The sequence below is a fragment of the Aedes albopictus genome, chromosome 2 (assembly GCF_035046485.1).
Source record: "Aedes albopictus strain Foshan chromosome 2, AalbF5, whole genome shotgun sequence".
Classification (NCBI taxonomy): Eukaryota; Metazoa; Arthropoda; class Insecta; order Diptera; family Culicidae; genus Aedes; species Aedes albopictus.
The window spans coordinates 332,198,505-332,226,401 of record NC_085137.1 but is presented as its reverse complement, the minus strand read 5'-3'; the positions used below and the strand labels follow the sequence as shown (position 1 = coordinate 332,226,401).

Below are 27,897 nucleotides of genomic sequence, written 5' to 3'. Positions count from 1 at the left end.
TAGAGATCCAAAGTTGAGCAATTTGTATGGAGATTTCACTTTTTTGCGCTCCGTCACGAAAGGGATATACACCAGATAACTTATAATAAGTGGTGTATAGATTCCAACAACGCTGTGAATTTCGAGCCTCTTGCACGGCACCACTTTCTGAGACACTCAATGCACAACAACAACGCTCCCACCGAAAACATCGCACAGTATCTCGCTAATTTATATTCGTTCACGTTCACTTTGAACTCTCTACTTCCAACTTGGCAATATAGCCAAAAGAGATAACGCGCAGTTCTCAAGCAAAATACCTATGTTCAATTCCCGCTGAACACCAATTGATTTTTTTAAATTTGAAAATCTTAAATTGTATATCGGTACACTCAATCGTAATAAGATTATGCACAATCGTATATTTAGACGGAGAAGATCGGCGAAATCGTAATTTTTTTTCGAGAAATCGTTAATCATGTTGGAGGAAATCGCAGTAATCGGATATATGCTTCGATATGGCCTCCACTTTAGTATGTATATGCAGAGCCGTAGCGTGGTCCCACAGCGCCCTTGGCAAGCATCCAGATTGGCGCCCCACGACAATTAGACATTATTATTTTGCTTATTATTTTTTTTTTTTGTTATAAGTACGTTTTCAAAGTTTTCAAAGAGTATAAGTACGAACACATTTTGCATTTCAAGAATCATACTAAGATCAGCACAATAGTTAGAAATAACATTTCAGATTGAATGAATGATGCATACATTTTTTGATGAAATCTTAGTTTTCTCGGATTTTTTAGGATGAATTTTGTTTTCAAAAACACTGAGTTGAATTACAGGAGCTTTCAGAAATCCTCAAACGTTTTAACTCATTTTTGGCTATAGCTTCCATTGATTTTACCAGAATTTTCTAATAACTTCACCAAAAGTTTCTTCTGAAGTTCAATCAAAATATTTCTTAGAAGATCTGTAAGAAAATCATCAGGAATCATTAGACAAACCATGAAAATTAAGGAATACCAGGAGAAATTCCTGAAGGAATCTCTATATGAGTTTTTGCTAAAATCTCTGGAAGAATTTTTGCTAGATTCATTGAATGAAATTATGAAAAAGATTCTGGAAGAATTCCTACAAATATCAGGAGGAATAAATGATTGAAATCTTCAAGAAATTTAAGTAAGCATTCTAAATGGAATTCATGGAAGCTAATGGCAGATTTTCTAACGGAAAACATGTAGAAATTTCTGAATAAATTCCAAATTTATAATTTTCTAGTGAAATTCTAGCAGAAATTTATGGATCAATCCCTAGTGAGCATGGTACAGTTTCATAGAAGATTTTCTTTCAAAAATCCCTTGAAGAATTTCTGAAAGAATTCATTCTCAGAGGGACTTCTGAAGGTATCCCTATAGTGATTTCTAATGGAATATCTGCAGGATTTTTCATCGGAATCCATGGAGGAATTACTAATCAAATCTACTGAAGCGTTACTTAGTAATCCTTTTAGACATTTTTTGCAGGAATCCATTGAAGGAAATTATTAAATATCCATGTAAAAATGTCGAGAGGAATCCTTTGACTCATTTCTGAATAATTTCCTAGTTAACTTCCTAAAAACCTCCTTGAAAGGGATTCTTCGAGAATTTTTAGTAAGAATCTCCAGAAAAAATTGTTATTTTTTTTTTTTTTTAATAATCTTTGGAGGAGATTTTGAGAAAATTTCTGGAGAAATTCTTTGAAATTTTTTCAAAGAAATCCCTTGAGGAATTTCTGAAATATTTTTTTTAAGATTTTCTTAAAGAAACCCAGCAAAATCCGAAGAAAAACCTAGTGAAATTTATGAAGAAATTCCCGAAATATTTCATTTGTTTTAAGGGCATGAACATAAATAAAATCACTGGTTGTTTTGTGGGTGAATAGGACTTGAATGATTATTGTTAGATTTACAGGAGTTTAAGCCAAAAGATACATTTATTGGTAATAACAATAAGACGATCAGAAAAAGCATCGTCTAAATATTTATTATTCAAGATACTTGTTGTAAACACTCTTAAATATGTCAATAAATAAGTTTCCAGTAATTTTCAGAGAAAAACTTTCACTAGAATTTCGAAACTTATTGATTTTGCTTTACTCGTTCAAAAACAACTAAAATAGCTTCCCAAAATAAAAAAACAAGCTAAATTCCCAGGTAACATCATGAGAAATAATCTAGAGACCGAATTTTTGAGAATAACGTAATGTAAAAAACACTCGATCAATCTTAGAAATTTTGAAGCCTTGGTAACATACAAGAAAACAATAGCATCATACTGTTCCTTCTAGCCTTAGACCTTTTCGGCGCCCCTTAGAGGCTGGCGCCCTTGGCGGGGGCCAACCTGGCCAACCCCACGCTACGGCTCTGTGTATATGCTTGTTTCGTGCATTGCATACGATTTCTTTGGTGCTATATATGTGTGACTATTTCAGTTGCAATTTCGATATAACAACCAAATTGTTGGCTGGGCGGTTAGCCACCACTGACTGCCAGCACCACGCTAATACTGAGTACAAACAGCGAGATTTTTTCAACGTGTTGTACAAAGTACAACAGCGCGATCGCTCGAGGGTTTATAGCAATTTACATTGTTTTTAAATCATTTAAAACTTGATGTTGTGGTTATTTTTCAGATCTCATTGCTTCACCGCTACAATTAGCATATTTTAAAATTTTGCCCATTCATTATATTATTGTAATAGAGTTTAGGGGAATCAAATACACTCTAAAATAGCTTTCCTTAAAATTACACGGAAAGTATTTGTTTATGCAAAAAAAATAGTTAAAATAACAATATTTTAACATTAATCATAAAATGTCAATATGTTATTATCTCGAAAAAAAAAATGTATCCTTAATAGATTTCCAGGATAAATATAAAAGCATAGGGATGTTAAAAGTGATACTCAAAAAGTGTTTAAAACGTGTTTAAATCGATTTTAGATTACGAAAAATGATATTTAGATGAACAGAATTTGGTCGTTTGGTTTGGGCCGTTGGGTATTCGTATTAGAGGATTACTGCTCAATATTGCATCGCATTCGTTCATACTTGCAGTGGAAGGTCATTGACCTCAACAACCTTGGGCAAACGGCACGAAGCTAGCAGGATTGGCGTGTTTGAATAAATGTGCCAAAATGCACTCGGAATCGATGGGCTCATTTATTATTGTTTTTTTTTTCTGCATTCATATATTTCAATGAGTGTCATTGCATGGTTGGTTTTATCGCAACCGGTTTCCGGATAAACGATATCTTGTTTTTCGGTCTCTCGGCATCTTCCAAAGAACGGTATAAAAATAAATTCAAAGAGAAATTCCTTCCATTCTTGATTACGTCTAACGTGATTGCTCTGTATAATGAGTAAGCTGTTAATAATATTTAGTACAATAGTTGTACTGTGCCACGGCTCTAGGGAATCCGAAGAATCACATGCATGGTGTAAGTGATTATATATTACTTTGTGCGTTGAATTTATTCAATCAATTTTTTTAGCTCACGAATCTCACGAATCTGAAAAAGATGACGACAAGAGATATACTTTATATTGCCCTAACAATAAGGTAAATGAACCAAACGGTGTCTATGTGAACTTATAAACTGCACGCTGTATTTCTTCTATTTCAGCCAAACTTTTTCTCCGCATTTCGATTGTGCATGGACAGCTATCAGGTTTTGGCTACCGATGAATCTCGCGAAGATTCGAAAAAGCTAGCGAAATTGCTCGCTGACAAAAACGTCCGACAACCGGTGTGGTTGAGTGGAACAGACCTTGGCCAACCGGGATCGTGGATATGGCTATCCATCATGCTTCCCGTCGGTGGGGTCTCCAATTATGTGCGCTGGGATGATAATGTGCACAATCCTTCCGGCTGCATGACCGCAGAGCTGGACGACAATCACATTAAATGGTCTCCAAAACCATGCAGCCAAACTGCTTGTTATGTTTGTCAGAGTTTTGGTTGAAATTTTATTCGATTAGAATTTTATTTTGATTATTATTTGTGTTTTAAATTTTACATTGTACAAGTATTTGTATAACGTCTGCAAAAATATAAGTAATTTTAATCTTTATTATGAATCAATCAATTAATCAAACAATGACTGTATTTTACAAAACATGGAAATGTGTCCTTTATTCAATATCACAATTACCTTTTTTTCTCCTTCATTTTGTTTTTATGTTCCGTAATCCGGGGTATCATTGATCAGCGGGGTAACATTGATCGGCTTGGCCCACCTCATGAAATCTTCAAACAAGCATTTTACATTGAATCAGTTTCTACTATGGAATGGTATATCGTAATCTGCTATCATTTAGCTATTGAATAACATGCAATTTATGAAAATTGAATTTCATAAACATTGAATTAAATCGATTTTTCCATAACTGTGTTTCGTAACGCAATGAGATACACTGTCAAACATTCATGCTTGGCGTGAATACTAGATATAATATGAGGTTCGAAATCACTGTATTACTTCAATATGATATCCTAGAGTTGGATTTTATAAACGAAACTTTTATGAAAATGCTATTTTTCAGTAAAATTTACGATTTATTAAAAGTCGACTAACAATTCCTTAAGCCATTGCCTACCTTTAGGCGTTATTCGTGGTTTAGAGGATTTTAATCCTAAAATAACTTAAAAAGTACATTATTTGTAAGAATTTAGACAACATATTCGAAATCAGCGACCCCGAATTTAGTAAGTAAGGGTATTTTCAACACAAATGAACATTGATCACTGACATGATCAATGTTACCCCAAATCAACACAATCAAAAATTAGATTTAAAAACCCTTTTAAACATGTTTTAAAGTTTTACAATACTTTTTCGAGTAGCTTAACACAAACTCAGAGGGCCAGTACTTCTTTTAAAAATATAAAACATGTAACATTTGCTTTAACAAGAGAATTATTCAAGAAAGATCGAAAACTCTGATCAATGTTACCCCGGATTACGGTTCTACCGTATGCGTGATAATGTTTGCACCATCGTACAAATAAGGTACCCATATCACCTGTACACACAATGTCTTGGTTTTTATTGCATGTACGTAAGCTCTAACTCATAGCACAGTAGGTTGCGGGTAAAAAAATCCGATTTCTTAAGTTTAAAATTTGCACCATGAAGGGGTAGCAGCAGTAGTCGGGACTTGTCCACGCGCAAATGTTAAAAAAGACATTTCAGGAGTGTTCAGGAGAACCGTAAAACAGTCTTAGACCGAAAAAAAGCAAGGGCAACTATTCCCGACGGTGTCCACTGGTCGTCCAAGGTTAACATGGATTAAGAAAGCTATCGCTGCCACCAAAAATAAAATTTGGGTGAATTATATGCGCTCAATGAGAAAAATGGCAAAGAAACGCAAAATCAGCGACTTAACGGCATGGCATATCGAAAAGGAAAATTACGGTAGCCTTTATGATCCTTCGACCATAGAAAAAAAACTTACATTATTACCAGTGGCATCCAGGAGCTACGAGTAGCGCCATATAAGAAAGTCTTGAATTTGCTCGAACGCAACCTCCGTTTTTTTCGATTTCCGAAAAACTATCGATCCGTACCAAATTCCAGAATCAATAGTTATTATAACTTTTGTTTGCGTGTCAATGTCTACACCATTAGGCAATGTCAAAATAAAAAAATAAATTCAAAAATTGTTAATCTTGACTTTGACACTACCACGGATACTTTTCGACATTTGCGCGTGGACAAATCACGAGCTAGGTTGCCACTTAGTCATTATGCAAGTGTTAAACTAAGAAAATCAACACTTTTTATTCACAGCCTACTATGATATGAGTTATAGCTTAAATGCCTGCAAATAAAACCAATACATTGTCTTCACAAGTCAAACTGGAATTTTATTGGCCGATGGTGCAAACATTATCACGCATACGGTAAGATTAATGCTAAACTTTACTTAAACACAATATGTGCGGCCTATTTCGATTAGTTACTCATACTTTTATTCCAAATTGCCAAAAAATAAGACACTAAAAGAGAAGGCTTTCCAGTCTTGACAAAAGTATATTAATTATCACCATCTGCTTATTGATTTCAAAGCAGCGTACAAAGGGAACATTTCAAATTGCCAAGGTGAGGTAAAATGACCCAACTCATAAAACCATTCCTGAAAGTGATTTGATCATTACATACTATTATTCCATGTTGGGTTTCGCAGTGATTTAGTTGTTAGATCATTACTATAGGTGATTGGTGTAAAGATATGTTCGAATACATCATCCTTTTAGAAGCCAGGTTGGCAAACTTACGGAAAATATTTTGATTCCCCAATGAAAATTGACAACTTCCCTGTTTTTCTTGAATGTAATTAAGATTTTCTGGTAACTTGAATAAAAGCCAAGTGTTTCCAAGAAGATTGAAGAATATGGAGACGCATGGTTGTTGATGCCTACGCTATCCATGTCATTCTATAGGGTCATTCAAATATGACGACCACCGTTTAAGGAGAAGAGGTGTTTTAAAAATGTGACACTCCATGTATTGAGTATACGAAAGGTGAGACAAAGGGGGAAAAGGGGTCTGAAATGCCTGAAAAATTACGGATGGCATTTTTGAATGTCGCTAGTAAGTGGCATCTTACCCCATGGAGCACATTCAAGAAGGAATTCCCTCTGGGACTTCTCCATGAATACTTTCAGGGATTCCTACAGGATATTCTTCAGAAATTCTTTCAAGAATTTCTTCAGGGATTCATTCTGAAGCTTTTTTTTGGGATTTCTCTAGAAATTTCTGCAAGGGTTCTTTCGGGTGTTCCTTCAGACAATTCTCAAGGAGTTTTACAGGGATATCTCAGAGAGATTTTGCAGGGATTTTTACAAGAGTTCCGTAGGAGCTCGTCCAGGAGTTTTTCAGGGATTCTTTTAGGAGTTTCTTCAGGGATTAGTACACAAGTGCCTTCAAGGATTCTTCCAGGAGTTCCTTTCGTAATTACTCAAGGTGTTATTTTTGAGGTTCCTCCTGTGATTCATTCAAGAGTTCTTGTAGGAATCCCATCAGGGGTTTTTCGTTGAGTTCATGCAGATTCCTCTAGTCTAGGCGAGCCTGTCGGAGTTGCTTCAGAGATTTCTCCAGGAGATGCTTCCAATGATTCCTCCCGAAATTTCTTTGAAGCTTCCTCCAGGAGTTCCTTCAGGGGTTCCTTTTGGAGTTCTTTCATAGATTCCTCTAAGAGTTTCTTCTTTACTTCAGGGATTTAATCGGGGGATCCTTCAGTGATTCCTCCAGAAGTTCCTTCAAAGGTTTCTCCTGGAGTACATTCAGGGATTTTTCAGACCGAGGCTAGTTCATTTCGGGACTCACGGTTTTACCAAGTCCGCATCATCTTTGTAGCACAAAACGTCGTTAGTAGAAAGACGTAGGGTATCGCGCTACTTGGGCGGTGGTTTTTTTCGTCTGTTATTTTCGTCTGTTTTCCACTGTAACTCGGTCAATTTTGAACCGATTGACTTGAAATTTTGTACACGGGTAGATACTACAGTGGTTTTTCGGTTTTATCACGATCAAGAAAAATTTTACCGTGATATAAACGAAACCGTGAATTTAGTGAAACGAGAAAAAAATGTATTTTTTTTATTCAAAATCGTTCAGCTGCACAATATATGAGTCGTAGTTCACTTTTTTAACAGTTTTGGTGGACTGGGCAATGCTGTATTGGTTTTATATTGATTTTAGAATGTTTTAGAACAAGTGTGATAAAAACGAAACGAAAATCGTGATAAAATCGAATAGAAAACCGTGAATTCGGGCGAGTAGTGATTAAAACGACTAGTGATAAAACCGAAACGCCACTGTATACCTATCTCACCGCATTCCAAGAATTGTGTCAATTGGTTCAAGATTGACTGAGTTATAGTGGAAAACAGACGAATATAGAAGCCACCGCCCAAGTAGCGCGATTCCCTATGTGTTTCCACCATGTCGTTTTGTGTCGACTGGATAATAGTTTACTGGACTGGATAATTGATTTTTCGGCTTCATTTCATTTATTTAGTTAACATCAAATTCATGATAATACTGAATCAACAATTTGCCGCCATAATAGTCGATTTGCAGCTGCAGCTCTCCATCCTCGGTCACGCCCAACACTCGAAAGATCACGCTCCACCTGGTCCGCCCATCGTGCTCTCTGCGCTCCACGCCTTCTTGTACCAACCGGATGGTTAGCAAACACCAACTTTGCAGGGTTGTTGTCCGGCATTCTTGAAACATGCCCTGCCCATCGTATCCTTCCGGCTTTGGCCACTTTCTGGATGCTGGGTTCGCCGTAAAGTGCAGCGAGCTCGTGGTTCATCCTTCTCCGCCACACACCGTTCTCCTGCACGCCGCCGAAGATCGTCCTTAGCACCCGTCGCTCGAAAACTCCGAGTGCTTGCTGGTCCTCCTCGAGCATCGTCCATGTCTCGTGTCCGTAGAGAACCACCGGTCTTATTAACGTCTTGTACATGGTACATTTGGTGCGGGGGTGAATCTTTTTTGACCGCAGTTTCTTCTGGAGCCCATAGTAGGCCCGACTTCCGCTGATGATGCGTCTCCGAATTTCACGGCTCACGTTATTGTCAGCCGTTAGCAAGGAACCGAGGTAGACGAATTCTTCTACCACCTCGAAAGTATCCCCGTCTATCGTAACATTGCTGCCAAGGCTTGTCCTGTCTCGCTCAGTCCCACCTACCAGCATGTACTTTGTCTTAGCCGCATTCACCACCAGTCCGACCTTTGCTGCTTCACGTTTCAGGCGGGTGTACTGTTCTGCCACCGTTCCAAATGTTCTAGCAATAATATCCATGGCATTCGCAAAACAGACAAATTGGCTGGATTTCGTGAAGATCGTACCCCGGCTGTTGAGCCCGGCTCGTCGCATAACACCTTCCAGGGCAATGTTGAATAGTAGGCAGGAAAGTCCATCACCTTGTCGTAGTCCCCGTCGAGATTCAAATGAACTGGATAGTTCACCCGAAATCCTTACGCTGTTCTGCACACCGTCCATCGTTGCTCTTATCAGTCTAGTCAGCTGAAGCTGTTCTCGTCCATAATTTTCCATAGCTCTGTGCGGTCGATACTGTCGTATGCCGCTTTGAAGTCGATGAACAGGTGATGCGTTGGGACCTGGTATTCACGGCATTTCTGGAGGATTTGCCGTACGGTGAAGATCTGGTCCGTTGTCGACCGGCCGTCGATGAAACCGGCTTGGTAACTTCCCACGAACTCATTTACTTTAGGTGAGAGACGACTGAAGATAATCTGGGATAGCACTTTGTAGGCGGCGTTTAAAATGGTGATCGCTCGAAAGTTCTCACACATTAACTTGTCGCCTTTCTTGTGGATGGGACAGATTATCCCTTCCTTCCACTCCTCCGGTAGCTGTTCGGTTTCCCAGATCTTGACTATTCCCTGGTGCAGACAGGTGGCCAACTTTTCCGGGCCCATCTTGATGAGTTCTGCTGCGATACCGTCCTTACCAGCCGCTTTGTTGTTTTTGAGCTGGTGGATGGCATCCTTAACTTCCCTCAGCGTGGGAGTTGGTTCGTTCCCGTCCTCTGCTGCACCAACATAGTCATTTACTCCGCTGCCTTGGTCCTCCGTGCCTACATTCTCTTCGCCATTCAGGTGCTCGTCGAAGTGCTGCTTCCACCTTTCGATCACCTCACGTTTGTCCGTCAGGAGGCTCCCATCCTTATCCCTGCAGATTTCGGCTTGCGGCACGTAGCCTTTGCGGGATGCGTTGAGCTTCTGATAGAACTTGCGTGTTTCCTGTGAACGGCACAGCAGTTCCATTTCCTCGCACTCCGCTTCTTCCAGGCAGCGCTTTTTCTCCCGGAAGAGACGGGTCTGCTGCTTCCGCTTCTGTCTGTATCGCTCCACATTCTGTCGGGTTCCATGCTGCAGCATTACCGCCCGCGCTGCATCCTTCTCCTCCAGAACCGCTCTGCACTCCTCGTCGAACCAATCGTTTCGTCGACTCCGTTCTACATACCCGATAGTGCTCTCGGCTGCGTTGTTGATGGCTGCTTTGACTGTACTCCAGCAGTCCTCTAGGACCACATCGAGCACACCCTCGTCCAGCAACGCTGCCTCGAGATTCTGCGCGTATGCGGTGGCGACATCCGATTGCTTCAGTCGCTCTAGATCGTACCGGGGCGGCCGCCGGTACTGTACATTGTTAATAACGGAGAGTTTTGGGCGCAGTTTAACCATCACCAGGTAGTGATCAGAGTCGATATTAGCGCCACGATAGGTCCTGACGTCGATAATGTCGGAGAAGTGCCGTCCATCAATCAGAACGTGGTCGATTTGCGATTCCGTTTGTTGTGGTGATCTCCAGGTGTAACGATACGGGAGGCTGTGCTGGAAGAAGGTGCTACGAATGGCCATGTTCTTGGAGGCGGCGAAATCGATGAGGCGTAGGCCATTTTCGTTCGTCTGCTGGTGGGCGCTGAACTTTCCAATTGTCGGTCTGAATTCCTCCTCCTGGCCTACCTGAGCGTTTAGATCCCCTATGATGATCTTGACGTCGTGGTTTGGGCAGCTGTCGTACTCGCGTTCGAGCTGCGCGTAAAATGCGTCTTTGTCATCATCAGTGCTTCCGGAGTGAGGGCTGTGCACGTTTATTATGCTGATGTTGAAGAATCGGCCCTTGATCCTCAACCTGCACATTCTTTCGTCGATCGGCCACCAACCGATCACGCGCCTCTGCATGTCGCCCATCACTATAAAAGCTGTTCCCAGCTCACGTGTGTTGCCGCAACTTTGGTAGATGGTATGATTACTTCTAAACGTTCGCACCATAGATCCTGTCCAACACACCTCCTGCAGCGCTACGATTCCGAACCCGCGGTCCTTCAGTATATCGGCGAGTATGCGGGTGCTCCCGATGAAGTTGAGAGATCTGCAGTTCCACGTACCGAGCTTCCAATCGCAAGTCCCCTTTCGTCGCTGTGGTCGTCTCCATTGGTATCGGTTCGCATTCTTCTCTTGTTGATTTTACGGCTGCCTCGCAGGGCCTGACACCAACCCACTAACCCAGGGAGCTGGGCTTACCTTCCCGGAAGCTACGGGTTCTGCATTGGCATTTCCTCCAACTACAGTGCTAAATAGCTAGGCTCGAGCGCCAGTCTTCGCCGGGGGTGGTGTTTTTAATGGGCGCCCAGGAGATAATATTTTACCTGAGCTCCCACCCCCGATTTTTCGGCTTACAGTCTTATTGATTGCGTTGAATAATTTTTTATCATCGCCAACGTTTCGGTCCGGCTATTAAACCTTCCTCAGGGCCTAAAAGTTGTTTTAATTTATTGACACAGAATACATCGGGGGAATTGTCGGGTTTGAAAGGGTCACTCCGTCTAGTAAACGCTAAAATTGGGAGAACAAAAATACCGTTTTTGCTTCAAATAAACTAATGTCCTATATTACAATCAATGTAAATGTGAAAAAATCCCCAACAGCAAAAATTGTATAAACATATCTCGCAAGACAAATGAGTTGCTTCAATCAAAAAGCACAGTTCAGTTAAGTTGTAAACATCGTCAGAGCACGATGGCATTCTTATCGTCACTCTTAGTACTTTGCATGATCAGTTCTATCGCATACACTGGGGCTGATCCCCTAAGGAATCAAACTGTGCGAGGTGATCCATTTTGACTTATATGTTCTCTACGGTTTTTTATTCAAAATCATGCTTTCTGTTCCACACGCAGACATCCTGGTGAAAAACATGTGCTTGTGCCGATGTGAAGCAATCAACGATGGCTCGAAAAATTACATGATACCATTCGATGTGAGTTGCCTTCTAGTTCAGGTGAAAAAAACAAGAGATCATTATTTGTTTATTCGATTATAGGATGGAACATGGTTCGAAGCGATTTCATACTGCAACGAGATGGGAATGTCGCTGGCACAAATTCGGGACCGGTATGACAGCCAGGATTTGGAAGAATGGCTCCGAGACAATGGTGAAGAACCATCGGAAAGCTACTGGATCGGTGCCAATGATTTGGCCAAACCGGGGGTCTTCCATTGGGGGATGACCAACAAACAGGTACGCTTCCAACAGTGGGCTTCTGGCGAACCGAACGCTGCGGTTATGCGTGGGGAAAAGGAACACTGTGTTGCACTTCGCGCGGATACAATGCAATGGAATGATTCGGTTTGTTCGAAGCGACTGAAGTTTGTGTGTGAACAGTTGAATTAAAATTATTATCGTTTTTATTGAGTAATAAATGTCTACTATCAGTACGGGCTGACATATTCACATATGTAGCGTTGCCTCCACTCGCACGGAACATCGTTCCAAACCACACCGCCCCAGCGACCAATTTCCAGACAGTTCTCATTTCCTCCTGCATTATCGGGTTGTCCTGGTGAGTAGTTGAAATATCCGGTCATGTACCCGATGGGCTTATTGGTAGATATCCAAACAAAGTGACCTTCATTGCCCAAGTCGGTGCCACCGATGTACCACGGACCTTTCGTGTTGCCTGACTTTGCAATCGCTTGTTCGATAAGTCGGCTATCTTCTTCCGAAGTAATTGTGGCCAAGCGATGGCCAATGGTTTGACACTTCCTCCACGCTTCCAAGAAAGTTACTTCTATGTTGTTGTGTACAAAATACTGCTTCTTCAGTTTTGTTGGCGACCGGATATCCAAACAAGGTGATCCAAACGAAGAATCTATAAAGAAAAAAGAAATAAATTAGTTTTACGTTCCTCTTCGAATTACAATACTTCATACAGTCATCCTCATCAACGATTGGTGAACACAAATTTGTTCCTAACAAGTAAGAGATAACAAAAAGTAAAGAAATGATTGCTTTCATTCTGAACGATGCGTTCGCAATTGTAGCGTGATACGCCGTTGAATGATTGTGCTCGTGCTTTCTTGTTCCTTTAAATGTGAGGAACCAGCGAGCTGGTGGGGTTCCCCGCTTTGGAAGCTGTTTGCACTACGGGAGCAATTCAAAATAGCACAGTCAGAATATATTCTCTAATTCCATAGTTATATGGAAAGTAAAAAGTACGATGGGAAGGAAAAACATATTACGTTAAAGTGAAAATAAAATTTACAAAACAACCTGATTTAAACGGTTTTGTTTAAAATTTCTTCACCGAAATTTTGAAATGGGCATATGAAAAACCCCAATTTTCTTCTCTAGGAAAATATAATTCGAAACTGGTTTGTTGGATTGAAATGATGTTTTCTAAGATGCTTGTAAGTATTTTAAAAGGACTTAAAAACACACTGAGAATAATATTCACAGCGAGTCTATGTCAGATGACATATAATTTCAATTTTTCAAAAACCCAGAATAATCAAATGCTTCTAACTATATATTTTTTAAATTTATTTCAAAAATAGATTTAACGTACAGCTTTTAATGAAATACCTGTGCATATTTATTTCCCACGCCCAACCATACATCTTCTTCTTCTTCTTCTTCTTGGCGTAACGTCCTCACTGGGACAAAGCCTGCTTCTCAGCTTAGTGTTCTATGAGCACTTCCACAGTTATTAACTGAGAGCTTCCTCTGCCAATCACCATTTTGCATGTGTATATCGTGTGGCAGGCACGAAGATACTCTATGCCCAAGGAAGTCAAGGAAATTTCCTTTACGAAAAGATCCTGGACCGACCGGGAATCGAACCCGTCACCCTCAGCATGGTCATGCTGAATACCCGTGCGTTTACCGCCTCGGCTATATGGGCCCTAACCATACCTCACTTACAGCGAATTAAAAAAATTGCGTTTTGTAAATGTTATTTGAGACTGTCTGAAAATGCTGAAATCTGTGAAATAATGCATCCTTTTTTGATTATAACAATAAAAGAGTAAACAAAATTTCTATGAACATTCGGTTTCATTTTTGCAGTAACCATTTTTTAACAAAATTTCACAAAAAATAGTTTCTGTAAAAGCGAAAAACATTTCCACCAGGAAAAAAGAATCAGGAGATACCTTGATCCGATCCATGCTCTACATGTGTACGAAAACCAATTTTGAAAATATTGCTTCGTTATTTTAGGACAAACGTCTTGAAATCTCGCTTCAACAGTGCATCAGAACTTCAGTCGCACAAATCTCAAGAAGCAAGCTTCAAACAACAGTGCATTTTATTATTCTGTACTTGCTCACTTGTAATAAACTTCAAATAAGAAGATCAGATGCGCTGGCTTTGTTTACGAAGAGGTTTGTGCCCTCAAAATCGTGAGTGGGTGCCAGAGTCAGCCATTGTGGCGGCCATTTTGGGATTCTAACAAGTCTGTCCTTAACCTTCCTTAGTCCCTAAAAAAAGTTACAAATAAGACCCTGGGGTCATTTTTGACCCTAAACTTTGAACAGCTCGCAAAAATCAGTGGCTTGTCCGATTTTTGATCTCTTTGGCTCAAATGAAAGGGCCACAAGTCTAGTTTTCAAAACCATCGGAGAAATCCGGATTTGGCCACTGTGGCCACTGGGAACCTGCTTCAACTGAAAAAATGCCGCTTTAGAGACCCTAACTTCGACAAGCTATAACTTTGCAACCAAACAAGTAATCAGGACCGTCTAAGAATCGTTGGAAAGGTATTTACGTGGACTTTGATTATAGACATTAATATTGACTAATTATTGAGAACCGGTTCCGGAAATCCGGAACATCCGAAATATTTGTTTTCATCGTTGCTATGTTCTTGAAAATCCACAAATGTATTTCCTTTATGCATTTTATTGCATAACTTCTCTGCACACTTCACTGAAATGAGAAACATATTGTTTAGGACCATTTTTGAAGGGTTTTGGGCAGGTCTGGTCAATGCTGAACGGGTTACAGGGATTCCGGAAGGTGGTCAACTGGGCAACGAAAATGAACTTCATATAGTTTTCGCTCCAAAACCGGCGCCACGTGATTCAACGTTCGTTTTTTTGTCTGTTTTATGTCTGTTGTTCTTGTGATACACACAGAGATTGATAGTCATCTTCTTCTTGTTGTTGGCATAACATCCCTACTGAAAAAAAGCCTGCTTCTCAATTTGCACTTCTTCCGGTATTTAGTGAGAGCTTTCTCTGCTAAACATTATTTTACATATGTACAGGTGATGGCCAAAATGCTTGGGATATACAACTTTTTTCTCCCACCAAAAAATTCAACATAGAGTGCATCAAAAAATCTCAAATTTTGACTGTTTGTCAACCTATTATATGTGCATCAGTGGTACAAATTTGGACTCGATTGATTAAATTTTCGCGTGGTAAGAACCGTTTGGGTAAAACATTATTATTTAGACAACTAATTTTTGAACTGTCATATCTCGGAAACCAGTGAAACGAATTGAATGATTTTTTTTAAACGTTTATCAACAATATAATAATACTTAATACGACTTTCTAAAATGTAATATTTTCTCACGGCGAATTAAGTTGTATCGGGTTGAAGTTTTTAGCCACATAGAGGAAAATAAGTCAAATTTACAATACCACACAAAAATTACTAAATTCGTTCTTCCTTCAATCTAAATTGGCTCTAATATATCTGATTAGAGATAACTTGAGAACAGAGGTGGAAAATCTTTGGATATCAATACTATAATTTATTGACATTGATGTAAAAAAATACATTTTTTCGAGAAAAATCCAAAAAGTGTCAATCCATGATAACTTTTTTCAACGTTTAAAAAGTACCTATGTTTTAATAGTTTGTGAAGCATTTACATATTGTTGGTGTACGTTCAAAATTGCATTCAATTCGGTTCACTGGTTTCCGGGACATGACAGCTCAAAAATGAGTTGTCTAAAAAATAGTGTTCTACCCGAACGGTTCTAACTTTGCGAAATATCAATCAATCGAGCCCAAATTTGTACCAATGATGCACATATTATAGGTTGACAAACAGCCAAAATTTGGGACTTTGTGATGCACTCTATGAAAAGTTATAGCATGTTGAACTTTTTTGTGAGAGAAAAAAAAGTTGCCTATTCCAAACATTTTGGCCATCCCCTGTATATCGTGTGGCAGGCACGAAGATACTCTATGCCCAAGGGAGTAAGGGCAATTTCCCTTACGAAAAATTCCTAGCCCGATCTGAATGCCTTTACAGCTATGGTTATAGGGGCCGCAAATTGGTTCCACGTGGTCACCGGAGTGGCCACAGGAGAAATCCATATTGAATTGCTCTCAGATTTTTACAACAAATGTTGGCTTTGGACAGCTCAATTTTAATCATTTACATTTATATTAACATTTATTATTTGTAACAGTGAAAAGAATTGCCAAACAAAAGAGGCACAAAACAAGCAACAAAGAAGGCGCGACGATTACTCTTTATCCCTACTGGTAACAGATAATGACATGATCTCGAACATTTTTGTTGCAGACAAAAAGGAAGCTGAATTTGTTGCGCACTTTTCAAATCGTGAATAATCAATTATTACTAACCCAAAAGTCGGAACTGTTTGATGATAGATCTTCAGCAGAGTTGCAGTGTTTGCTGACTCGAAGTTACCGTTCGAAAATCGCAATGCAGGGCTTAAAAATCTCTAAACTCGTGGTGTATCCTATTATTTTCAAGTTGGGACAAACTTATGTCGCATTGGGTGGATTGTCGCAACAAATACAGGTTGCGACATTGTCATTATTGTTGCGCGATGGTTGAATTTTGATTCACTGATATGTAATGCTCTGGTATAAAAATGAACAAATGATGACCTCGATCTTGTCCTGCGATTTTCGACTGTGTAGATTACAAATTGGGATCCAAACATTGGAGCCAAGAAGATAAATTCTTATGCAAATTTATTAAGACTGCAAGCCAGATTAAAGTTCATTGAAAGATGATCTCGATCTCGGCCATAGTCATCAGACAAACTCAAATTGTGTTTTACAAAGTCTGGCCAAAGTCAACGGTTCTTACAAATTTCGAAAATTTTGTATGGACGAAAGTCTACGAGGGGGATGGGGGTCTCAGATTGCCCAAACTGAGTCTATGTAGTTTATGGACAGCGCCTATAGAATGCCCCGATGTTTTCCAAATTTGGACCATTGATACACATCTAGTTGATCAACTTTCGATGAAAATTGTACCTTTCGAAAAGTTACAGCTATTTGACCATTTCTTAACAGGGGAAAATTTTGAATGTCCTGATCATTGTGTCTATCCCCTGAACTACTCTTAACAATTATTAGAATATTTTGCCATATGAACACTATTGAAGGGAAAATATGTTTCAGTAAACCTTTTCATATTGTTCCTTGCACGACACTCACCTGAATTCTCCTTGATCCATCGCTTATATTTCACCACATCTATGTACGCCGTATAATCAGTAGAACTGCACAGATTCTCATCCTGTTGTCTGGCTGCCGTAAACGATGTAATCCCAACAAGATACCAACTTCCTTTTACGAACCGGAAAAATCCACCACCGCTATCACCATTGCAAGCATTCGTGCCATTTCGAAACCCAGCACAGAACATCTGGTTTGTGAGAGTCGTTGAGAATACAGTTGGATTACTGGTCACACATGCAGCTTTGGATACAATCGGTGCATTTGCTGCCTTCAGAACATTGGATATCGATTTCTTCTCCGTGAAGCCCCAACCAACAATGGTGCCGAGGGCATCGTCATTGGTTAACGAAAATGTAGGCAGACATGCCGGTTGAACAAACTTCCCATATTGTACTGGCTCTTTGGTGATCAACAAAGCAATATCATTGTCATGCTTATCAGAGCTAAAGCCATTGTGAATAATCACTGAACTTAGTCCTCTCTCGTGCTCAAAGTCTCCTTGGACATTCAGCAGATGCTTTCCAACTTTTATCACAAGATCATCGATGGCTCGTGCTACACCCAGCCCTGGTACTGTGACGCAATGGGCCGAAGTGATGACGACACTTTGACCCACCAGAGTACCACCACAGATGTACTGCCGAAGGGGAATCACCTGGTAGATCGCCGTGTGCCAGGGGTAATCCCCGGGCTGAATGTCGTACGCGTTGGTGATCAGCGAACGAGTTTTGTCTTGCCTTATTCCACACTGGAAGCCATGAATGCCGGTGGCGTCGAGACACAGGAGTGCGATAAGAGCCGCCGCGTAAAAAACCAATGAAGCGTTCATCTTCCACTTTCGAACTGATGCCGGTGGATCGAGTCAGTGTAGCGTTTCGCAAAGATTTGTTTCTTTCAATGTTGCCTTATGGGCGAGGGGGTTTTTAAAGCATGGACAGTTAAGAGTAACTGTGATTTGTTTTTATTTTGCCGTAATATACGCACATATGCAGTGTTTCGTTGTATGAAGTACACCTACATACAAAAATGTAACTGATTGTAAAATGTTTGTGCTATCACGAACAACAATATTGATAATATTTGTTTGCTATATGATTAATTGATTGATTCAAATACGCGTAGGGGTCCCGAGCAGATACGAATAACTAAAACATAACTGCAGCATACCAAAGTCAGGTATCATACCAAAACAAGGTATTGTTTAGTAATGGAGAGACGAACCAGCCAAGGGCTGAAAGTCTCTCAAATAAAGATAAATCAATCAATCAATTGTTTAGTAATTATGGTATTAAAATAGCTTATTTTGGTATTGTGTTGTTATTGTGTTTCGTGGTCTTTGGCAGGTCGATCCATCCGAGCATTTCCTACAGAGTTTTAAGATTTATATTTATTTGTTTACATTTTTAGAGTATAGTATTGGTTTCAACAGAGTATTTTTTAGAGTTGTTTTCAAACGTCCACATTTTTTCTTTTTTCCAGTTTCTTCTGTTTTTTTGCCTGGTAACCTTTTTTATTTTTTATGTTTTTCCCTTTCCCACCCGAGTAGAGAATATCAAAATAATAACAACTGAATCACAAAACCACAAAACCAAGATATAAAAACCTTGATTTGTTATTATTAACTTATTGAGGCATAACATTTCCATAACAGGTTTTATTGGGCAATCTTATTTTGTGATGATCCTGCTATTGGTATATTTTCTTAAACCCTTCAGCGCACGCGCTGTTGTAAAAAGTACAACACCACCAAAAAACCTCGCTCGTTGTAAACAACGTGTGCGCGGTGCAATTTCGGTTGCTTGATGGCGCGCGTCCTGGAAGGTTAAATAAAATTTCAATAAGATGTTTTGTTGTAGAACAAGTTCTGTTATTATTATATTATTGAGAGTGCAGCATTATTTGATCATCAATAAATAGCACAACAATAAAGTTTTGCAATCACAACTACACCATGCGAGATTTACAGCAAAAGAAATGAAAAAGTTAATATTTGCTGATTTCCATACAAAAACCATGTTTAGAGTCTATGAGCCATATCATCGGATGTCTATGAATCGGTTAAGCTGAACTTTTGACACGGAACTATGAATTACTTGTATATTTGATTTCTATTTAGTTCGATCCATTTCAGTGGAAGAAGTGTAGAATTTCTGTTGGTTTTATTTTGGAATTAAAAAAGTGAACAACATGATCCATCATAACTCATAAACAAAATTGAAATTATCTAAAGGCCGTTTGGGCCAGGAAGACTGTAAACGTGCCATTCTCTTTAAATGACTGGCTTATAATATAGTGGGTTATGGCCTTAGTCATGGCTGTTTATTACTTCTTATTTTCAAAATGAAACCAACAGAAATTCATTGTTTCCTCTGAAATGGCTTGAACTTAGGGGTTACATACCTACCATGCGAGGATAAAAAAATCTTTGCTATGATTCTTATATTATATCTCATTTTGCATCCATATTTTTATCAATAACTTTTTGATTTCAAGATTTGTTATTGAAACATTGTATAAATTCACTGTTATTAAGTTGTTGAGAAACAAACAAAACCTGTTATATCTGGTTTTCCAGGAACATTTATTTGTTATGATTTTTGTTATTTTGTCGCTTATGACAGACAAGTTTATAACATGATATGTTATGTCAATAACATGAAAATAACTCTTTTGAGCAATTGCGTTACTCAGTTATTTTGGCAAAATAACACATTTTATTATGCTGTTGGTATTTCCTTCTGCTCGGGTATCCCTTGTTCCACACAGTATTTTAAGACTTGTTAATAATAATATCTAAATTTTTCTTTTTGCCTTTCTCGTACACCAAGGTGTACCGAAAGGCTATATGTTCACTCCAAAAACGAAAATTTGATAGAGCCTCCGGAGGGGTCAAGTCTTATATACCATTCGACTCAGCTCGACGAATTGAGGTGATGTCTGTGTGTGTGTGTATGTGTGTGTGTGTATGTGTGTGTGTATGTGTGTGTGTGTGTATGTGTGTGTGTATGTGTGTGTACAAAAAAACTCACATCACTTTTTGGCAGTAAACCTCATCCGATTTCAATGACCGACGGTTCATTCGACGTGGAATCTGGTCCCATTGTTTCCTATTGAAAATGGTTCGGATCGGTTCAGCCGTTCCGGAGATATGGCCATTTAGGTGTTCCGGAACGGTACCCCAGGAAGGGGCCAGATATGAAAATGCATCAACCCTATGCATACGACACATCAAACTACGGCATTTTCGATAACCTGATGAGCGGTAAGCAGAAAAATAGTATAAGACCATATCTGAACCGGTAATGTTCCGGAACCGGTTCCGGGTGTCCCGCCGGAAGTGGCAAATATCAAAGTGAACCAAACCCATGCATGAGACACATCAAACCACGGCATTTTCGATAACCTGATTAGCGGTAAGCAGGAAAATAGTCTCAGACCATATCTGAACCGTTACTGTTCCCGAACCGGTTCTGGGCGTCCTGCTGTAAGTGGCCAAATATACAATTGTACCAAACCCATGCAAGCGACACATCAAACCACGGCATTTTAGATGACCTGATGGACAATGAGCAGGAATCATCTCAGACCATATCTGAACCGGTAGTGTTCCGGAACCGGTTCTAGTCGTCCCGCTGGAAGTGGCCAAATATACAAGTGAACCAAACCCATGCATGCGACACATCAAACCACGGCATTTTCGATAACCTGATGAGCGGTAAGCAGAAAAATAGTCTCAGATCATATCTGAACTGGTAGTTTTCCGAAACCGGTTCTAGGCGTCCCGCTGGAAGTGGCCAAATATACAATTAAACCAAACCCATGCATGCGGCACATCAAACCACGGCATTGACCTGATGGACAATGAGCAGGAAAACCATCTCAGACCATATCTGAACCAGTAGTATTCCGGAACCCGTTCCGGGGTTCCCGCCGAAGTGGTTAAATCTGAAAGAGAAACAAACCCGTACATGCGTCACATCAAATAGCGGCTTTTTAGATTACTTAATGAACGGTCAGCAAGTGTTTCGGAATCGGTTTTGAGTGGCCGGAAGAGGCCAAATGTAAAAGTGAACCAAATCCAGGCATGTGACACATCAAATCGTGGCTTTTGCGATAATCTGATGAACAGTTAGCTAGAAAATAGCCTTACGTCACTGGTAGTGGTCCGGAATTGGTTCCGAGAGTCCCGTCGAAATTGTCAAACCCTGCATGTGACACCTTCAATTTGCAGCGTTTTTGGTAAACCGATGAGCAGTTAACAAGACAATAATTTTAGACCATATTTGGTTCAGCCGGTAGTTACCCGGAATCAGATCCGGGTAGTAAAATGTAAAATTTAACCAAACCCATGGATGCGGTACATCAAATCACGACCAGTCTTGTAAACATTCGACACTTTTTACTAGAAATCCTCTACATAGAGATGAGCGGAAGTTACATACGTCGATTCGGCAACGCTGTTTGTTTTGTTTACAACAGCTGCCAACACTTGCTACAAAGCTAGATGTTCAAACTTTGTGCGTGACTTCGTTGTGGTTCAAGTTGTTTTGTTTACATTTTCTAACTATGATAGAATTTTTTTTCCAAAATTTTGTTGAAATAGCGGAGTAATCGAAGAAATCTGAAATTCATTGCAAAAGTGTTACGCTAATCATATCGGCAGAAGTGAAGCAAGAAGCAGCAATGGAAGTTTTTTCGACAAGTTCAGCAACAAAAGTGTCGTCATAAACATGAGCTTTTGAAAGCAGAATTAATAAATTTTTATCTTTTTCTAAACATACATATGCCGCCAATATCTCGATATTAAAAATAAATATTTTTTATTTATTTAGTTCCGATTGCAATACCGTTCAAACAACGTCTTCCTACGAACGATAAGCATGTTCATTTGGCTCACACTTTGACAGTTCTCTCTGCACGATTGGCTCACAATGGCCGCCTCCGCAGATCTCTATAATGTAGGATTACTACTTTTTACTACCTTCATTTCGTTGCCGCAGCCGGGTGTCAGTCGGCTTTGTTACATTCGTGCGCTATCGTTACCTCTTACCTACACACAACACGAGCAGTAGAACGAAGACTGATCACGACTTATCGACAACCTGATGGAAAAATATAGTCAGACCACATTAGATTCCCGGTAGTGTTGCGGGTTCAGCTGTGGCTTCGAAAGTGGTTAGAAGTAAAAGTGAAGCAAACCCATTCATGCGATATATCAAATCGCGGTGATTAGGTAAAGGTGAATAAATAGCAATAAAATATTCTCAGACCATAATTAGGACAACCGGTAGTGTCATGGTCCATGACTCATGGAATCAGATCCGGCTATCCCACCGGAAATTACCAAGTATAAAAATGAACCAAACCCATACATACGACACATCAGATCGCAGATTTTTTGATAATCTAATGAACGGTTAGCAAGAAAATAGCCTTAGATCACATTAGAGACTAGCTGTTGTGTAGCAGAACCAACGTTCATGTGAAAAATTAAATCGTGGCTTTGTTTAATGGCCTGATAAACATTAGGTATGAACAACAGTGACGAATAGGTCTAAGTTCTCATATATGAGAACAAAATATAGACAAAACTAAAGCGATCTCATCAAATCGTACCATTTCAGATTCCTAAGGTGTAAAGTTATAGCAGGATTGGTCAACGTTGAATGGAAAAATGAGAATTTGATCTCGTAAACAGAAGATGGTGGCTGTTTTAAGGAATTTTGAGCTCTAAAACTATGTAAAATAAGAGTATTTGGTATGGGAAATTTGTTTGGAGTCCACCAGAGTATTCAAAATAGCGGTCCAAAGTCCAAGATAATGGCCCAGTATTCAAGTTAGTGCCTATTTTATAGGATTTTTTATTCTTGCATTATTGGCATATTTTGTATGAAAATATGTCCATAATTCAAAATTTGTAATCAGAAAACCCAAGCTGTGCGCTGTTTCACAAGGTCTGCAATATGACTATAGTTTGAATGGGGAAGAATGCCGGTTTTCGTCCAAAACTGGTAACCAGAAAATCATAAACGACATGCCAAAATTCAATACGGCGACTATTTTATGTAATTTTAGGTGAAGAGTCCAAAAATGAATACAAGAACATCCAAGATGGTATCTCAATGTTCAAGATGGCGGTTAGTTTAGTTGGGGTAGATATCCGGAGTCATAAAATGATGACCGGAAAATATAAAATGACGTTTCAAAATTTTGCTGCTTCATGACACTTGTTTGGTTTGAGTTTTTTTTCGTTGTCTTATATTTTCTGAATATTGGATGTTATCCTAATATAAAATGTATCCATATTGAGTAGATTTAGCAAGCAGTTTTCATTTTGTATTTATGTCAATGTCATCAACATGTCGCTCGAGTTTTGTTGAAAGGATATTTTAAAGCACGAGAAAGGCACCATCACCGCTAGGTGGTTTCATTAGGGTTTTTTTTCTTTTTTTCTCTTTTTGCCTTTCTCGTACACCAAGGTGTACCGAAAGGCTATATGTTCACTCCATAAACGAAAATTTGATAGAGCCCCCGGAGGGGTCAAGTGTTATATACCAATCGACTCAGCTCGACGAGTTGAGCTGATGTCTGTGTGTATGTATGTGTGTGTGTATGTATGTGTGTGCGTGTGTATGTGTGTATGTGTACAAAAAGGTCACCTCATTTTCAGATAGTAAATATGAACCGATTTCAACGACCGATGGTTCATTCGACGGGGTACATTGCCCCATTGTTTCCTATTGAAAATGGTTCAGATCGGTCCAGCCGTTCCGGAGTTATGGCCATTTAGGTGTTCCGGACCGGTACCCCAGGAAGGGACCAGATATGAAAAAGCAACAAACCCATGCATGCGACTACGGCATTTTCGATTATCTGATGAACGGGATGAAGGAAAATAGTCTCTGACTATATCTGAACCGGTAGTGTTCCGGAACCGGTTCCGGATGTCCTGCCGGAAGTGGCCAATTAAAAAAGTGATCCAAACCCAGGCATGCGACACATCAAAGAGCGGCTTTTTCGATAATCAGATGAACGGTAAGCAGAAACATAATTTCAAACCTAGTTTGAACCGGTTCCGGATGTCCTGCCGGAATTGGCCAATTAAAAAAGTGAACCAAACCCAGGCATGCGACGCATCAAACAGCACTCTTTTTCGATAACCAGATGAACAGTAAGCAGGAAAATAGTTTCAGACCATGTTTGAACCAGTAGTATTCCGGAACCGGTTCCGGAAGTCCTGCCGGAAGTGGCCAATTAAAAAAGTGAACCAAACCCAGGCATGCGACACATCAAAGAGCGGCTTTTTCGATAACCAGATGAACGGTAAGCAGGAAAATAGTTTCAGACTATATCTGAACCGGTTGTGTTCCGGAACCGGTTCCAGCTGTCCCGCTGGAAGTGGTCAATTAAAAAAGTGAACCAAGCCGATGCATGTGACACATGGAAGAGCGGGGTTTTTCGTTAACCAGATGAACGGTAAGCAAGAAAACAGTTTCATACCGTATCTAAACCGGTTGTGTTACGAAACCGGTTCCAGGTGTCCCGTCGGAAGTGACCAATTAAAAAACAAAACCAAATCCATGCATGCGAAACATCAAATCATCAAAAATGTTCGTATACCAGTTACAAGGGCAGCAAGAAAATAGTCTCTGACCACACTTAAGATTACCGGCACTGTTGCAGAATCAGGGTTGGATCCATTGCTGAAATTACGCAGGTGAACAAAATCGATGCAAGCGATTAATATGTGTAAAAGAACAAAATCTTGAAAAAGTGATCTTGCCAAATTACATCATTTTAGATTCCTGAGTCGTCATTTTACAGTAGGATGGATCAACGTTGTATGGAAAAAAATAAATTGTATAGCACCATTCCCTTCTGCGTCTAAAATTACTGCGAACAATTTTGATGCAACTGGTTGAGTCCTCGCGCTCTGTAACACGGTAGAAATTTGAATGGGCTTTAATAGGGGAAATTTCGATTGCTTGCACTTTTTTTTGTCAAATTTTACATGAATCTTATAACTAATGATAATAAAATATAGGCTAAACGGCGCAGAAAAAAAATTGCCGGAATGTCTTGATAATGATCGGCATCCAGTGCTAGTGAAGGTGGTCAAGCAGTCAACTGAGAGATTTGATATTTTTCAGCTCGGCCTATACGTTTAACATAGCGTCAGAATATGAGCCATCAATAAGTATCCAAATTCAATAATGGCTTTGATAAAATTCTTGCTTTTCTGAATAATGTGTCAGCCTTTTTTTATTTTCTCTTAAGTCCAGAGGGGTCCCCCTTGGAAATTTTGGTCGGAATTCAACATCTTGAAGAAGTGCACAAATAAATAAACCAATAGATTTATTAATTTTCAAGTGAAATTAGAGTCTTCCAGAAGTTTTTTTTTATCAAAACCGATGAGTTAAGGCGAAACTGGAAGCCTTTCCTCATTTTTTTGGTTTTTTTAAATAACGAAGCAATATTTTCAAAATCGGTTTTCGTGCACATGTAGAGTGTGGATCAGGGTATCTTCTGATTTTTTTACGCGGTATAAAATGTTTTTCGTTTTTGCAGAAACCATGTTTGAACAAAATTTCACAAAAAATGGTTTCTGCAAAAACGAAAAACATTTTATACCGCGTAACAAAATCAGAATATACGCTGATCCATACTCAACATGTGCACGAAAACCGATTTTGAAAATATTGCTTCGTTATTTTATAAAAAATCAGAAACTAAAAAAAACAGTTTCGCCTTAAGCGGTTTTACTTAATTTTTTAAAGAATTTTTTCATCAAATACATTTATTATTTATCAAATCCACCCCTCATTGACGAGTTAACGAGCACCTTGACAAAAGAAAAAAATAAGATTTATTCCATTCTAGAGTATTCTCAGGATTCAGGAACACTTCGGCTTATGGCCTGAAAAAATGTTGAGTACATATTCGACGAGAAAGGCACTATCACCACTAGGTGGATTAACCTGGGTTTTTTTTTCTTTTTTTCTCTTTCCCGCCCCTTAGTCACAGTTTCACTTTTTTCAAAAATTTTAACACTTTTTCTTCCCGTTCTTGTTTATAAAATAACATTTCCCACAGACTGTTTTCTATACCCAGTTCCCATCTAATTCCTTCGATTTCTTGGCATTCGACCAGTATGTGTCCCACAGTCAATAAAGTTCCACAAAACTGACATTTTCGACACTACCATCCGTGTGTGGTTCAACACTATCTGTTCCCTTCTGTTTTGGTATTGCAATCTAAGATATTAATATCCACGTGGTACTCATATACACTCCCGTTCAAAAGTTTGGGGTCACCCCCTCAAAAACATGTCATTTTTTTAGGCCCATATCTCCGCCAATTTGAGTCCGATTTCAAAACCCTAGGTTTCATTCAAAAGATAATAAGTCAAAGAAACTTTGAACGTGATTTAAAAGAAACTTTTTCAAAAAAAATTGTATATAAACTTAACCCAAAGTTGCCAAATTTTCTAAAAAATGAATATAAACTTACGGCAGTGTCGCTGGAAGTTGGGTCGACCAAATTTTAAGATGAGAGCGGTAATATGACCCATTTTCAATTAGCTTTCAACTCCTTTTATAGAACTTAGCTAAAAAAATCTAGAAAAAAAAAGTTATTAAGTAAATTAATCCTTGATGTCATCGACCAAAGGTTTGGGGTCACCCCTCAAAATGCTGTATCGGCCAAAAGTTTGGGGTCACTATCGTAAAACATGGAAAAGTGATTTGTTGATATTTTTGTCATCTTTCATTTAATTTCAATTCTTCTTGGCGTATTTGAAACAAAATGAATGATACTTACTGCATAGACATTGAACCACACATATTTGTTGAAATTTTCATTTTCATTTTCATTTTTTGAAGCGTGGTAAAATGTGCTAACTTAACGTAACATTTTTATATACAAAAATCGTTCAATACGTTAAGTTGAAGACATCAAACGTAAATTTAGTTAATTATCTTTGAAATGAGCCAAAAATAATTAAAATTGAACTATACCCAAGTAACCACAGTGCTGAAGCCTTATTGCGTGCAGATATACGGTGTATTTAGTGCAATCACTACTTTACATGCAAACTTAAGGTTGATTTAAAGTGGAAATGGGCAATTATAGAATCAAATTAGGATTATACTGTTATAATCTTGAAGCAGTCGCATAATTGCCCATTTCCACTTTAAATCACCTTTAAGTTTGCATGTAAAGTAATGATTGCTCTAAGTATACCGTATATCTGCATGCAATAAGACTTCAGCACCGTGGTTACTTGGGTAGATGACGAAGATATCACCAAATCACTTTCCATGTTTTACGAAAGTGACTCCAAACTTTTGGCCAACACATCATATTGAGGGGTGACCCCAAACTTTTGGTCGATGACATCAAGGATTAATTTACTTAATAACTTTTTTTCTAGATTTTTTAGCTAAGTTCTGTAAAAAGCAGATGAAAGCTAATAGAAAAATGGGTCATATTACCGCTCTCATCTTAAAATTTGGTCGACCCAACTTCCAGCGACACTGCCGTAAGTTTATATTCATTTTTTAGAAAATTTGGTAATTTTGGGTTAAGTTTAC

The 27,897-nt window shown here is 39.1% G+C and overlaps 2 protein-coding genes across 2 annotated transcripts; one reads left to right on the top strand and one right to left on the bottom strand.

Moving 5' to 3' along the window:
• Positions 1–1,204: 1,204 nt before the first annotated feature.
• Positions 1,205–4,150, top strand: LOC109397976 (uncharacterized). Its single transcript, XM_062848874.1, has 3 exons — positions 1,205–3,462; positions 3,517–3,584; positions 3,649–4,150. Exons 1-3 carry the CDS (start codon positions 3,381–3,383, stop codon positions 3,985–3,987), a joined length of 489 nt encoding a protein of 162 aa, XP_062704858.1. The 5' UTR covers positions 1,205–3,380; the 3' UTR covers positions 3,988–4,150.
• An 8,084-nt stretch (positions 4,151–12,234) lies between these two features.
• On the bottom strand, positions 12,235–18,224 carry LOC109398084 (clotting factor G beta subunit). Its single transcript, XM_019670447.3, has 2 exons — positions 17,282–18,224; positions 12,235–12,716 (listed from the first exon to the last, which is right to left on the bottom strand). Exons 1-2 carry the CDS (start codon positions 18,132–18,134, stop codon positions 12,277–12,279), a joined length of 1,293 nt encoding a protein of 430 aa, XP_019525992.3. The 5' UTR covers positions 18,135–18,224; the 3' UTR covers positions 12,235–12,276.
• Positions 18,225–27,897: the final 9,673 nt, after the last annotated feature.

Excerpts from the sequence above, each read along its gene's own strand:
- LOC109397976 (XM_062848874.1), top strand. The coding sequence starts at position 3,381 with ATGAGTAAGCTGTTAATAATATTTAGTACAATAGTTGTACTGTGCCAC. Across the intron at positions 3,463-3,516 it reads CGAAGAATCACATGCATGGT|CTCACGAATCTCACGAATCT; the intron begins GTAAGTGATTAT and ends CAATTTTTTTAG. Across the intron at positions 3,585-3,648 it reads TATATTGCCCTAACAATAAG|CCAAACTTTTTCTCCGCATT; the intron begins GTAAATGAACCA and ends CTTCTATTTCAG.
- LOC109398084 (XM_019670447.3), bottom strand. The coding sequence starts at position 18,134 with ATGAACGCTTCATTGGTTTTTTACGCGGCGGCTCTTATCGCACTCCTG. Across the intron at positions 12,717-17,281 it reads ATGGATCAAGGAGAATTCAG|ATTCTTCGTTTGGATCACCT; the intron begins GTGAGTGTCGTG and ends TTTTCTTTATAG.